Source organism: Grus americana, chromosome 7, assembly GCF_028858705.1.
Source record: "Grus americana isolate bGruAme1 chromosome 7, bGruAme1.mat, whole genome shotgun sequence".
In the NCBI taxonomy this organism is placed as follows: domain Eukaryota; kingdom Metazoa; phylum Chordata; class Aves; order Gruiformes; family Gruidae; genus Grus; species Grus americana.
In genome coordinates this window covers 20,461,826-20,474,940 of record NC_072858.1, presented here as the reverse complement: position 1 = coordinate 20,474,940, position 13,115 = coordinate 20,461,826, and the positions used below count along the sequence as shown (strand labels likewise).

The following is a 13,115-nucleotide window of genomic DNA, read 5'->3' as shown; positions in this document are numbered from 1 at the left end:
GGCACTCCAAAAGCACTTAGATAAAATGGGGAACATCTGCTTTCCCCTTATACTTTGGAGTAAGGGTGCAGCTTGGAAACGAATCTATCAATCATCCCTGTATAGCATCGTTTTGCTCTCATTGTAGAATGATCTCAGATTGTGTGAACTAGGTTCATTTTGGATGAAACGAAACTGAAAGCTGCACTCCAGTTGTGCACTCCAGATGCTGGTGGCATTCAGCCTGTTGGGAGCAGACTAGATCTAGTTTGAAGTAGAGCCCCAACAGTGCATGTAATGTGGATACCGGGCCCTCTCTACCATCTGTTCTTTTCTACAGATCTGCTTCCACTGAGCTGCACTGTTTGATTATATTGGCACAGCTGATAAAACCACACAACTTTTACAAATTAGTTCAAATTTCAAATAGGAGCTGTTTAGCAAATGAAAGATCATGTTTATAAACTCATGTTCTTATTGATTTGCCAGTCCTGATCAGACCTCACATGCAGGAGTCCAATATTCTGTGACCAACTATAGCTAGCACTAGATGTTACACAGGAGGGTGCAAGAAATCTTGCTGTGGAAAGTAAGTTGATTAGCTTGCCTGGAAAAGTTCATCTAACCCTGAAGTAAAGACTTAGAGATTTTGAATTCTGAAACACGAGGGTTTCTGTCTCCTCTGAAATCATGCACAAGACTGGAGGTACTTGTTACTGGTATCATGGTCATTTTTAGGAGGCTTCACAGTGAGTTTGGTACATTAAACAGATCCACGTCAACACTGTTCTGAGGTTTGGCTATTGCTTTGAAGAATATAAGAGCAAAGAATTGTTCTTGACACAAAATTTTGAGTAGCTCCCTGTTTCATGTTTAATAAGTTAGGAATATAGTCTGCTAAAGAAATTTATTTGCTTCCTCCTTACACCGCAAGTTCTTCCTCCCTGGCTGGGCTTGTCATAGTGCTCAGTGAAATACTGAGAGGCTGCACAGTTGCAGCTCTGTTGGTTGCTTTGTTTTGCTCTGGCAGTGATGCCAGGCAAAATTTACAGTTTGTAATTCATGGACTAACTGCTTTTATTAATGAGGATGAGTTCTGAGTCTGTTCATAAGTGTTTTCCTGTTGTTTGCAGGGGACAGATTGTATGTCGTGCTTGCTCTCTGAGCTGCCCTGTGATCATTATAGCTGTGGGCAGGGTCATTTAAACCAGCTGCACTGGGTTAACTGTCTGCTCTGTGAAATGAGCCATTGTTCTGGATCCCATTAGCTTGTTTACTTCTGCTGTGCTTTGGGTGGGATGGTCTGCTTGGGAGACCTTTAACTGAGCATCAGGGAGTATTGCACAGTCAAATGATTTGGAGATAGGGAAGTATTTTTAATAATGCTTAACACTGCTGCTTGAATCATTGGGCAAGGCCATTTGGGAATGCACAAAAATTTGGTGAGGCAGGTGATGGCAGGGGCAGCAGCATTTAGAGAAGCCTCATGGGTTTGGTTGGCTATCCTGGAGGTGGGCAGAGATTCAGCTCAAACTTATGTCCACTGCTTATGAATGTGCTGTCTGGGTCTTCCAAGTACAAGTTGTCCACTATGATTACACTGAGCTTTCTAGGGAGTCCACACTGGGGTTGGATGTATTGCCTTGTTGCATCTCTCCCAGTCTTCTCCAGTAGTAATTGTTTCTTCTGGTTCCATTAATCCACACACCTGTAACTATGGGTGGCAAATCTAATCAAAGTTAACCATTTCTTATTTTGGGGAAAAAAGTTCAGTCCCCAAGTTTTTCCAGGATGAGGAAATCTGGTGCTGCGACTCTTTCTGCTTAAGCCCTGCAAAGGTAGCAAAATGTTTCTTGATCAAATCCAAGCATTCTTGAAGCTTCTGTCATACTGCTGCCCTGCTGCACCCCAACTCTGCCATTGCAAAACCCCTTCCTTGTCTTGGCTTGCAGCACCCCTTGCCATTTCAGTACAACCTCTACGTTCTTTTTGGTTTGTGGCATGCAGCCTCTGCTGTATCTTTCAGACCCAACTTAAAGCCCCTCTGCTAGCCATCTCCCTTTCCAATCTGTGTTTATATGTATCTTCTCAAATCAAGTCTCTGCTACTCAGTGTGATTCATAACTAAGGCATATTTCTACAAATAGACTGGTACCTTAATTCACCTGTGATTTATCTATAGAGAAAAGTGGTGGTATCAAATACTAACAAATGTTTTTCTCATTTAAACCATCTTTTGTCAGTAACAGTATTGGTGAAGACATGATAGCACAGGCTTTAATGTATGCTGGAGGACATGCCAAGATCTGTGGAGTGCTTGCACTTTGCTTAGCGGAACCTGCCAGTGTTGTCTCTGACGATATTGCTCCTGGTCTCTGCTAAATCAAGAACGCTGCACTCTGTCCTTCCTTTTCCTGTGGGGATCCACCCTTCATCTCTTTAGTTGCATTTTGTGAGGATGTGCTGGCTATGATGGTACTGGAGGAACTGAAAGTGTGAAGATTCAGTTGCAGAGAATTTAAGTCTTCAGCTAGGATTGTAAAGTTGTAATGCATTTGTAATGGATACACTCTACTGAATTAATTAATTTTCTTTTGCTTTCAGGCACTGGAAAGTGAGTATGTCAGTGCACACCTTCATTGCTGGATAGATCTGATTTTTGGCCACAAGCAACATGGCTCAGCTGCGGTGGCAGCAGTTAACACCTATCACCCTTACTTCTATGGAGACAAGATGGACCTTAACAGCATTAAAGATCCTTTGATTAAGAGCACCATCCTGGGTTTTATCAGCAACTTCGGACAGATACCAAAGCAGGTACCACTTTATCATGAGAGTAGAGAGCATAATTTATTTTGGTTTTGTAGTATTTCAACTGGAAAGAAAGAATTGAAGCTTAAATCAGAGACATTTTCTGATTTAAATCTGCTGAAAGATGAGCTATAGACTTCTCCGTATCGCGTACTATATCAGAATGCACCCACATACACGTGTGTGATTCCACTGTCTAATCATGCTGTTCCTGTTGTATGCCTGAGTTCTGTATGACTGTATGTTTCTGATTTCTGCTCCTTCAGTACAGTCACATGAGTAACCACTTGTCTGGGAATGGGTACAGTCAAATAAAAGCAGCTCAAAGTCTCACCTATACTTTTCTCTCTTCTGAATCGCTGGGATTAGCTCCCTATCTCTGTGAGAAAGTAGTCTGACAAAAATGTAATCAGGGTAAGATTTTATTTTAATGAAGAGGTTCATGTATGGCAATCCTGGAGTCTATGATTAAGGATTTAAACAGATGTCTCTCCTGCATGATCTGGCAAATAGAGGTTCATTTTTCAATGCCATTCCTTTGTTCTAGCTCTTTACGAAACCACATCCATCCAGGAATGCCCAAGGGAGAAGCTCATCAGGAAGAGAGACTGTGCTGTCCCTTCACTCAAGTGGAATTCTTCCTCCTTTTATGAGCAGCCTGCAAAATCTGAAGCTCTCACCAGTTACAATAAAAGGTGCTGCAGGGGCTGTGCTCCATTTTCTGAGCTAATAAGTGCAGAATTCTTGGATGAGGTGAATCTGGATTTTCAAGAGCACAAAAATAGTCACACAGCTTTGTATGAGTTGGTACAATCAAGGACCTTTCTGCCACTTGTTGTTTGGAAGTGGGCCTTGAAAACACTCAAATGCTCAGGAGAAATATTGAGACTTCTGTTGTAGAGTTCAGAGCAGATTGGGTTTTTTTATAAGACAACTAAATCTTTTCTCTCCTCTACATTCTGAATATGTTAAATTGGAACATAAAGCTCACTGTTTTTCATTCTTGTTATGTCTCTTTATATTCAACAGCAAAGTAAATAATGTCTGTTTTTCTCCACTTCTCGATCTTCAATTCTTTTCTTTTTCTTCATCTTTTTCTTAGTCTGTTACTTTTCTTACAATGAAGAAGCCTGGAAAATGTCAGTGTCTACTTTTTCATTCCTCAGTGGTGTTCTTTACATCCCATATCTTTGTGGGGACAGTGGGCTCCCATAGCTGTACTACAGAGGCTGTTGGTGACATGCCCAGCATCCTCTGCAGTGGATGGCATAAGGCAGTCTGCCAATGAAAAGCTTAATGACACTACTGTTAAACCCCCTCCTTTGGAGCATGTCACTCCCTCTGCATGGATTTATGTGGTCCATTGGAAAGGAGTGCTTCCACTATTTTGTCTGGAATCTCAGTTGTAGAATGGATTTCTGTCTGTGGACTTGCCCACAGCACTGAGCCCAGTTGTGGGACTTGCCAGCCTCACCACACAAGCTGTGCAAGGAGGAAAGTTAACATAAGTGCTATAAAACCAACAGAATTCAATATGTTCTCTGTCTTTTCAGACTATCCCAAAGGAGCTATTGGGCACATTGTGCACACTGAGAAAGGCATTCTGGCTGTCGAGAAAAATAAAGTTTTGATTCCTCCTCTGTGGAGCAAAACATTCTGCTGGGGATTTGAGGACTTCACCTGCTGCTTTGGCAACTATGGGTCTGAGAAGGTAAATATGAAAAAGTCTAAGCATTCCAGAAATGAGTGATATCCTGTGGTCTTTGGTTGCCTTGGGCACCCATTTCAGAGGCTGTTGGGGGGCTGATTTCAGAGAATGCTGTACAGGACTTTCTCACAGTCAAGCCTCTTAAAGAATCTCAAGTTTGATATTCCAGAGTACAAAGTCAGTCTATGCTGCCAAAAAATGTGGCATTTCCCCTCTAAATTATCTCAAGTTTTCCTTCCAGTGACTGTGGTGTTTATCAAAATGAAGGAGAAACCCCATTTCATATGTTGTAAGGACAATACAAGGTCTTCTGGCCACTGATTAGAAATTTCATTGTGCAGAAATTTCTGCTGGAATTAAGATAGGACCATCTGTCAATTCCCCTCTGGCTCCCAAGCTTAACCCAGTGCATTCATTCAAAATAATAATGTCTTCTGTTCTAGAAAGTTAATACTCTTACTTCTTTGCTGTTAAAACTCAATGATCTATGTCATTGCACTGCTTGTTAGGGTACTTGACATATCCACTTTCTTCCTCTATCACAAACACACTGATTTTTGGATGTTTTTGGGACGATGTATGACATGCAGAGACATCTGAGTTAGCTTGGGTACCAGAATAGTGGAAATCAACAGTCAGCAAGATACAAACTTGGGGATTTGTGCAAGCCACATCATTATGTTTTTACACACATACCCATAGTCAATGGAAGTGAAAAAGACATGAGATATATTTTACTTTCTGCTCCCTGTATAAAATTGAGAGTTTTCCCCATTGATTTCAATTAAAATCAGTACTTAGCAATTCATAGTGGTATAAATTACTTGTTTTGTCTCTTCAAAAGTCAAGGGGTCACTGAGCCTAGTGACACTGAGCATAATGAGTGTGATTACACAGTCACTGTAAGAAGTAGTTGGGAGTCCAACTTGAGTTGTCTGGATCAACAGTGCCTCTGAACATGAGCTTAAAAGAAATTTTTGTCCTCATTGTAAGTAGGTAAAGGTTTGTTCTGTCTGTGGTATGGTTTTTGTAGCTGTGCCATCCAGCTCCACTAGAATCATTAGCACCATAGTGTTGTCGTTGTGTGTGAGCGTGCTAATTCAGAATGCAAGCAGAAGGATGTTTGTGCTGTAATTGTAGCAATGTATAGTAGTCCTGACCTTGGTTTAGGCTGGTTTGGGTGCTGCTAACAGAGCCGTTAGCACAAAATGGAATTTAGTGCTGTGGCTTTTGGCTTTTCAATCCAAGAGGAGGGTTGCAGAGCCTGGCACTAACTCTGTTAGCAGTGGCCATCACAGCCTGAGCTTTCTTTTTAATCTACATTGAATGTTTGCATTCTGTCACTATATAGTGGCAGAATGAGCTTGCCTGAAGTTATGTAGGAAGTCTGTGGCACAAGAGAGATTGAGGCTCAGATCTTCTAAGACACAAGATGCTGACCTTTTCCAGCCTTCCTATTTGGCCCCTTGAGGATGGCACAGTGACATGCAGCCATGTATTATGCAGCTGTGCTGTGATTATGGATACTAGTTAAGATGAACTTTACTTTTCTGGATTTGAAGAAATGGAGGCTCAGTTCTGAAAATTTAATCTGCCATTTGGCATTAATAAATGCATCATATCACCAGATAAACATTTGACTTAAAGCTGCTTTCTTGTACAGAATATGACTACATTTGAGTGCATGGCAGACTGGGGAAAGTGCCTCTGCGCTGTGTGTCCTTCAGCAACTACCATAATCACATCTGGAACAAGCTCGGTTGTGTGTGTCTGGGAACTTTCCTTGGTCAAGGACAAAGTGAAATCTCTAAACTTGAGACAGGTCAGTACCGTGGCTCTTTTGCTATAGAAACTTAATGAAAACCAAAAGATTAGTTTCTTTCTCTCAGATGACTGGCAGAGGAAACACCTTTGGGTGAATCAACAAGATAGGAAAAAAAAACAATAATCAGTTGTATCATGTGACAACCTCTTATGAGGTCAGGAGCTGATAATATGCCTTATACCCACATCTTATAGTTATGAACTCTGCTTGGGTTTGTTTTTTGTTGGTTTGGGGTTTTTTTTTCCCCCCTTTGGTAGCATTTCCAAAGTTTATAATGATCAAAGAAACAGCGAAGATAAGGCATACGCTCTTGTCACTTGAAGTGCAGCCAACCCTTGGATTACTTTCAAAAACTAGTATCACATGGAGATGCGTATAGTTCTTTTTGGGCTGCTACAGTGATGGACAGGATCGCCAAAACACCCTGCAAACTTAGCTGATGGACATGAAGGCTCAGCTAGGCAAAGTTCTTGATTCTTTTCTGTCAACCTGAATTCAGAAGATAAAAGGTTTTTCTGTCACTCCATGAGGTAGGGATGCATCCAACAACAACAACAATATAATGTGTCGTCATTGTCCAAAGTCCTTTAGTGGTTGTTGATTTGGAACTCATCTGTAGTCATCAAACAGCTGTATAAATGTTATTTCATTTACAAAACTGAATTCTCATTCAAGATTTGTGTGTTTCAGCTATGGTGAGTTCTCAGCTTTACAAGTAAAGCTATAGTATACCTCTATCATATCTGAAAGGTAGCATGGGACCCTCTTTCCCTAAGAAATCAAGAGACAGGAAAAACTCTGCTACTTTTAGGCAAACTAATAAAGTATTCACTGATCAGCAAGAAGGTCTTCAAGTGTTAGAAGCTTCTTCTATTCATTTGCTCTGGAGGGATATTCAGATGATATTTCAGTGCTTTCTGTACCCTGACCCAAAACATATTTTATTTGTCATTAAATGATGTGAAAACTTCAACGTCTGTTGGGATGCCGTAGAAGTATTTAGATCTTAATTCATCTGACATTCTTGTGTGTTAAAATTAGAGGGGATCTGTATTTAGAGCAGTCTCTCTACTGAGGATTATGATGTTTCCTGCCTGAGAAGTCATCAGAAATATGAGACAAGATCTTCAGTGATGACCTTTTAATCTGACTGGTTATTATTCCAAACTAGGACATGGATATAGAACTGGAAGAAATAGCAGTAGAGAAAAGCATAAGCAGTAATCTGCTTCAACATCAAAATGATACCAGTCAGGGGGTCAGTTTGAGTTTCAGGCAACTGCTTGAAGATACTGTCTTTTATCTCCAATATAATGCCTTTCTCTTTAACAATCTAAAATCACCTTTGCTGATGTCTTCCACTGTGATTAATCTGGTATTACCCAAAGTCCACAAAGTGGCATGAGATCATGCAAAGACAAATTCTGTATTTTTTCCTTCTCTTTGCTAGCAGGGGCTTTTTTTTGATGACTGTCTGACATAGATGTAAATTTGAACTATAGTTCTAAATGTCTTCCAGTGAATTACTTGCTGCTTTCATGTAATTCACTGTTTCATGGTGGCTGCTTTTTCTGCTGAACAAAAAAATTGTATCATCTTTCCTGAGAGAGTGAGCTTTGCTTAAGTAAAGCTGATGTGCTATAAAGTGGATGCTATTCACTTACCAGCTATCTCATGGGACTGACACATTCTGGTTTGGAATGTAGTAAAGTACAGAAACTATATTTCAGCAGAAAAAGTCGCTTTTCCCTCTCTAGCAGGGGCTGCTTCCACAGTTTTGTGGAACTTTAAAGATTGAGCGTAATAGCCTCAGTATTGATCCATGCAATTTACCAGTTCCCTCAGTGTTCATAAGCATAGTGATTCGTGCGATCCAGCCCCCAGAATTTCTGGGCCAAATGAAACACTAGACTAGAAGAAGCACTTGGGCAAGCTGTGCTCTGTCTGCCACACAGACCTCTCAGGGAGGTGTTGAGCGTAGCTATGAAGTGTCTGTTTCCATATCAGCCAGTTAAGTTGGATGGTCAAACTTGGTTTAAATTTTTGTGGACTAAGCATTTCTTCAGTGAAGCTGGTCGCCTTTTTTATCTTTTCATATTTGTGAATTTACTCTGGAGATAGGCCTCAGAGTTTGTTCTGCAGATACGTGGCAGGATATTTCCTATTAAGGGAAAAACCTGTCAGTCTTTGCACAGCAATAATGAGAAGATGATAGAAAGCTAAAAGCATGTGACTATTTTTGCATGAATATACATTGAGACACTGGTGGATTGAAGCTGAGATTATAACTGCTCAGGTCTAGCACTCCCTTCCACACTCAGCTTGTATTTAAAGGACTTCACTGTCAGGTAGGATCTTTCTGGGTTAAAAAGAAAGGGTTTTATTAAAACTGGCGTAGGAGCTTATCTCTGCTTGACTTGGCAGTTTGGATGCTGTCACAGCAGGTATATTTTCTTTCATGCTTTGGAGGAAGGAGAGGAAATTTGGAGCCTGTGAACCTGCCTTGTCCCAGCCCTTTTTGCAGAGGTCTTGTGCAGTTCTCAAGCACAGGTACATGGGTTATGCCCAGTCCTTTGTAAAAGAGACTGTTCTACAGCCATTCCAAAACTATTGCTGAGCCTCCTTTTCTATGCTCAGTTGAGAGTTTCTACCCTTTGAAAACCACTCTTGGAGACCTCATTTTGTACCAGTATTTTTAGTCAACGGTTCTTTTGAATGGAATAAATCACAAGCTGAAATTCATCCCTCGCAGTTGCGGGTCACCTTCAGTAGTACATAGCCTGCTGCAGCTCAGCTTCTTCACCAGTGGATTAATGTTTGAATACTGTTGTCCTAGTAACCTTGGCAAGTGGCAGCACATTAGCCAGCAAGAGTTCAGTCTCACGGTCACACGCTGGAAAAGAGTATGAGATGCGTTTGCAAAAATCATCTGGGACACGTGGCTCTCCTGCTCCGTGCTGAATTGAGACAGACCCTGAAGATGTGTTAATTATGTCATGAAGAGAAAGCCAGCAGGGAATATGCATTTACTGTTAAAACTAACATTAAAACTGGTGGGTCTGATTTTTCACAGCTAAAAATCGAGCCCTGAAAGGTCTTGTAGGAAAGCTGTGAAGGACATTTTCTCTGTTGCCCTACAGGCTTTACTTTCATTGGTGGTTATACAGCAGAAATGCATACTGCTGTCACTCAACAATGTTGCATTAAACAATTGTTGTCAGTATACCTTTATCCATCATTTCTATCTGTGCTATTAAATTGCCTAAAGTGTAGTCCTTTTTCATGGAACTGTTTAAACTAAACTGGGCACTCCTTATGTCTCTAGAACCTATAAAGCAAAACAAAAGGTTGTTGGATAACGATGAAAGAGAAATGAATTAATATATGGCTTTAAAGCAAAAATTATCTCCAAATGCTGTTTTTCTTAACGAAAATTGGAAAAATATTAGTACTTGTTCAGAAAAAACAGAAAAAAAAAGACTGGGGAAGGTCACTGAAATACATCCTGATAAGTTTTGTTTGAAATTTAAAAAAAAAAAAAATAGTAACTTTCAAGCATAAATTTTAATTAAAACTGCATGGACTGAAGTGAAAAATGCACAAAGCATTGTCATGGAGTCTGCAATGTTTGTATGCCAAGGGTCCTGAGTTAGTGTGCAGCTTGGGGCAAATCATTTAATCTCTTGGAGACTCAACTTTCCTCAACCACCAGCCAAAGACAAAGATGCTTCTATAAGATCCTTTGGGATTTCTCCCCATACCGTTTTTGGTTGTCCAAAGAATGTCTAGGTTGCTTATTCTTACTAAGCAAATGAATGTAGGATTGTGGTTCCCTAGTAAATCAGCCGTGCTCTGCTGTGGTTTATTGGTTGTTTTTCCCCAGCAGGCTTTGTATGGGCACACTCAGGCAGTGACCTGCCTTGCTGCATCTGTGACCTACAGCATCTTTGTGAGTGGATCCGATGACAGAACCTGCATCATTTGGGACCTGAACCAGCTGACGTACATAAACCAGCTTCCTGCCCACAGGGCAAGCCTCTGTTCTGTTGCCATCAACAATTCAACAGTAAGATCTTCATTTATCATCTTTCTTCTGATGTATCCATGAACATTTCATGATAATTTAATGGGTACTCTTCCCAACATAAAAACATCCTGAGAGTCTGATACATTGATTTTTTTTTTTCCTTTCTACAGAGATTGCTAATAGTGTTCTTAACGATGAGAGGCGAGCACTAAAAGCAACATCTTAGACTGAGTAGCTAAGTAGAAGCAGGATTAAACAACTTTTAGTTTACAGAGCATGAAGTATTACCCTAGTAGCTCCTGGATTTGGCTCACCCATAACCTTATTGACTCTATTATTTCATTAATTTCTCCTGACATTCATGCAGCAGAGTCATGTCAGCTGAGACGTGTTAGACCTCGGTCTGCCGCCTCAGCTGACAACTTCCTTACACCTTTGCAGTGACAATGTTGGCTTTACTTTTTCTTCTATTCTCAGGTGTGGGAAGAGCTCTCGATAGCAGTGGGCATAAGCCTGGTGTGGTCTGTGCCTGGCCAGAATTGCATGCATGTTGATAGGAAAATATTCTGTATTGGAATTTACTGTAAACACTCTGGATGAGATTTGATAGGAAAATATTCTGTATTGGAATTTACTGTAAACACTCTGGATGAGATTTTTTTCCAACCTTCTACCACCCAGAAATGTTGCTTGCACATTTGTATATTCTGTCTCTTTTAATATACTAGAACAGGATTCCAGCTGTTCAGACAATTCAAGTTTGGATCCAGTACCAGAGCTTGTACCAAGAGAGGCAAAATTGAGTTCAGAGCAGAAAGAAACCAGGCAGACATTCTCTGCTTAGTCTGTGCAAAAATAGTCATCTCATATACCAGAGCTTTATTAACCATGCAGTCTGATGGTTAGTAATTGAGGGTGGGAATTAAGTAGTCTGTGCAATGCCAGCTCAGGTCCCAGCTCCAGTGGTCCTGGTTAGTGTAAAATGGACAGTTAGTCCTGGTTAGTGACTTCAGCAGGCCAGTTCAGAATACCTTGGTGTGGTCCCTTATGAAGTCAGCTGAAGCAGTGCCAAGCATTCAGAAATGAGTGGGTGGGCTGGCACAGAGCATGGGCTTGACATCCCAAGAGGATGGAGTCCTCTCCTTTCTATGTACCAGCCCACCATTAACAGCAGCCTTTTCATTGATAGCACCTCTTCTGGAGCTGTCCAAAACTGAAATGGTCTGTGCCAGGAACAGTGTGGTGATGGATCTAACAGCAGTTCTCCAGCTTGCTGGAATGCAAATGGTTAAACTGATTGGACAATAGTCTGGAGAAAGGCTCATTTAAAAGAGGAAAAACCTTAGGAAAGTATGACTGAAACTTCAAGGAAAAAAAGATGAAGGGGTCCATATGTTGCGGATGAAAAAAAAAAATTTTGACATTAGTAGAACAGGATGTTTAATTCTGAAATGTGTTTTTGTTTAAATTTTCTATGTATTTTTATATATTATAACATGAAGATAGAAACAAAATGTTTCCATTATGCTAAATTAAATATTTTGATTGACATAAAATTACATGTTTGGTAACCAAATTCTTTCCTGGAAAATTTAGAACATTTTGAAGCAAAGATTTGAAGGAAACTAATTTCTGAACCACGTACTTTTCTGTGAAATAAGAACCCTGTACAGCTCTTTGTTATGTGACCATTGGTTTTTATGTTTGCTTGAGCATCTAGAAGCTCCATTTATAGATCCAAAATTCATGGTGTTTGTATCACATATACACAAAATAAAAAGATTATCCCCAAAAGTTTATAAGCTAAGAAGGATTGTAAAAGCTTACTGTAACTAATGATTTCAGTTTTAAATCCCTGGTCTAGACCTGAAAAACACTGTAGATCATTACCAAATGCCTGGACATTATGTACTCTTGTGCAGATAAGGTAGCTGAAATTTAATCTCTTGAATTATTGGCAACTCTGTATCCTTGTTTTATATTCAGAATAATGCTCTGCAGTGTGAAGAGCTCTGGCCCCAAATCAGGCAGGGGTGAAGTACAGCGTTAGTTGATTTAAACCAGATGTACACTGCTAATTTAAGGGCACACTGGCCTTTGCCAGAATTGGATGACTTTGGTGTTCTGTTTAGCTTGTTCTTAGTATGCATCGAGGGTGGAGACATTAGGTGGAATTTCAATTAGTAACTTGATCAAAATGCACTTTTGATAAGATCATTTGAAATTGTAGCATTTGGCTCTTGCTTCTGTGCGTTTCTTGCCCCAGCAGGATTACCTGTGTGTTTGCTCCTTAAGTGCAGTCTGTGGTAATCCTGCACCTGCACAGAAGGGAGAGGGGAGATTCAGCGGCAAAGGATGTTTTCTGCATCAGCAGTGCAGCTCGCTGAATGCTGAGCTGGTCATTGGTCAAATGCAAAACACAGTCTAAAAATGCGATGACATTAAGCTCCCTGTGAGGGGCAGAGGAGGATTGTGAAATCACCAAAGGCTTTGCAGCTAAGCAGGTGAACACCATGTCCTTATTTAAGAGAATGCTTATTTGTAAAACTTAAGAGTACTAGTCCTGGCCCTGAACCTGTGCTAGGCATTGCCTGTGCACAGTCCCTTTCCCTGACAGTAGCTAGGCCAGTTTGTCAGTCTGCTTTTTTTACTAAAAGCTTAGATTTTCTGGAAAATAGAAAGGGAGCATTTAAAGAAATGTTTTCATTTAAAAAATGCCAAAAAAATTGTTTCTGCGTTACCTTGCTAAATTTGAGACAAGTCAT

At 40.4% G+C, this 13,115-nt stretch overlaps 1 protein-coding gene across 3 annotated transcripts in view; it reads left to right on the top strand.

The window, feature by feature from the left end:
- Nucleotides 1-13,115, top strand: part of WDFY4 (WDFY family member 4) — a 153,077-nt gene that overhangs the window by 129,534 nt on the left and 10,428 nt on the right. For 2 of the 3 annotated variants that reach the window (XM_054832026.1, XM_054832027.1), the window contains 5 exons: nucleotides 2,584-2,796; nucleotides 3,338-3,485; nucleotides 4,344-4,501; nucleotides 6,162-6,320; nucleotides 10,207-10,389. In XM_054832026.1, coding sequence (XP_054688001.1) covers nucleotides 2,584-2,796; nucleotides 3,338-3,485; nucleotides 4,344-4,501; nucleotides 6,162-6,320; nucleotides 10,207-10,389 — 861 coding nt within the window. The remainder of the gene's footprint in view (nucleotides 1-2,583; nucleotides 2,797-3,337; nucleotides 3,486-4,343; nucleotides 4,502-6,161; nucleotides 6,321-10,206; nucleotides 10,390-13,115) is intronic. The other variant, XM_054832028.1, reaches the window with a different exon arrangement.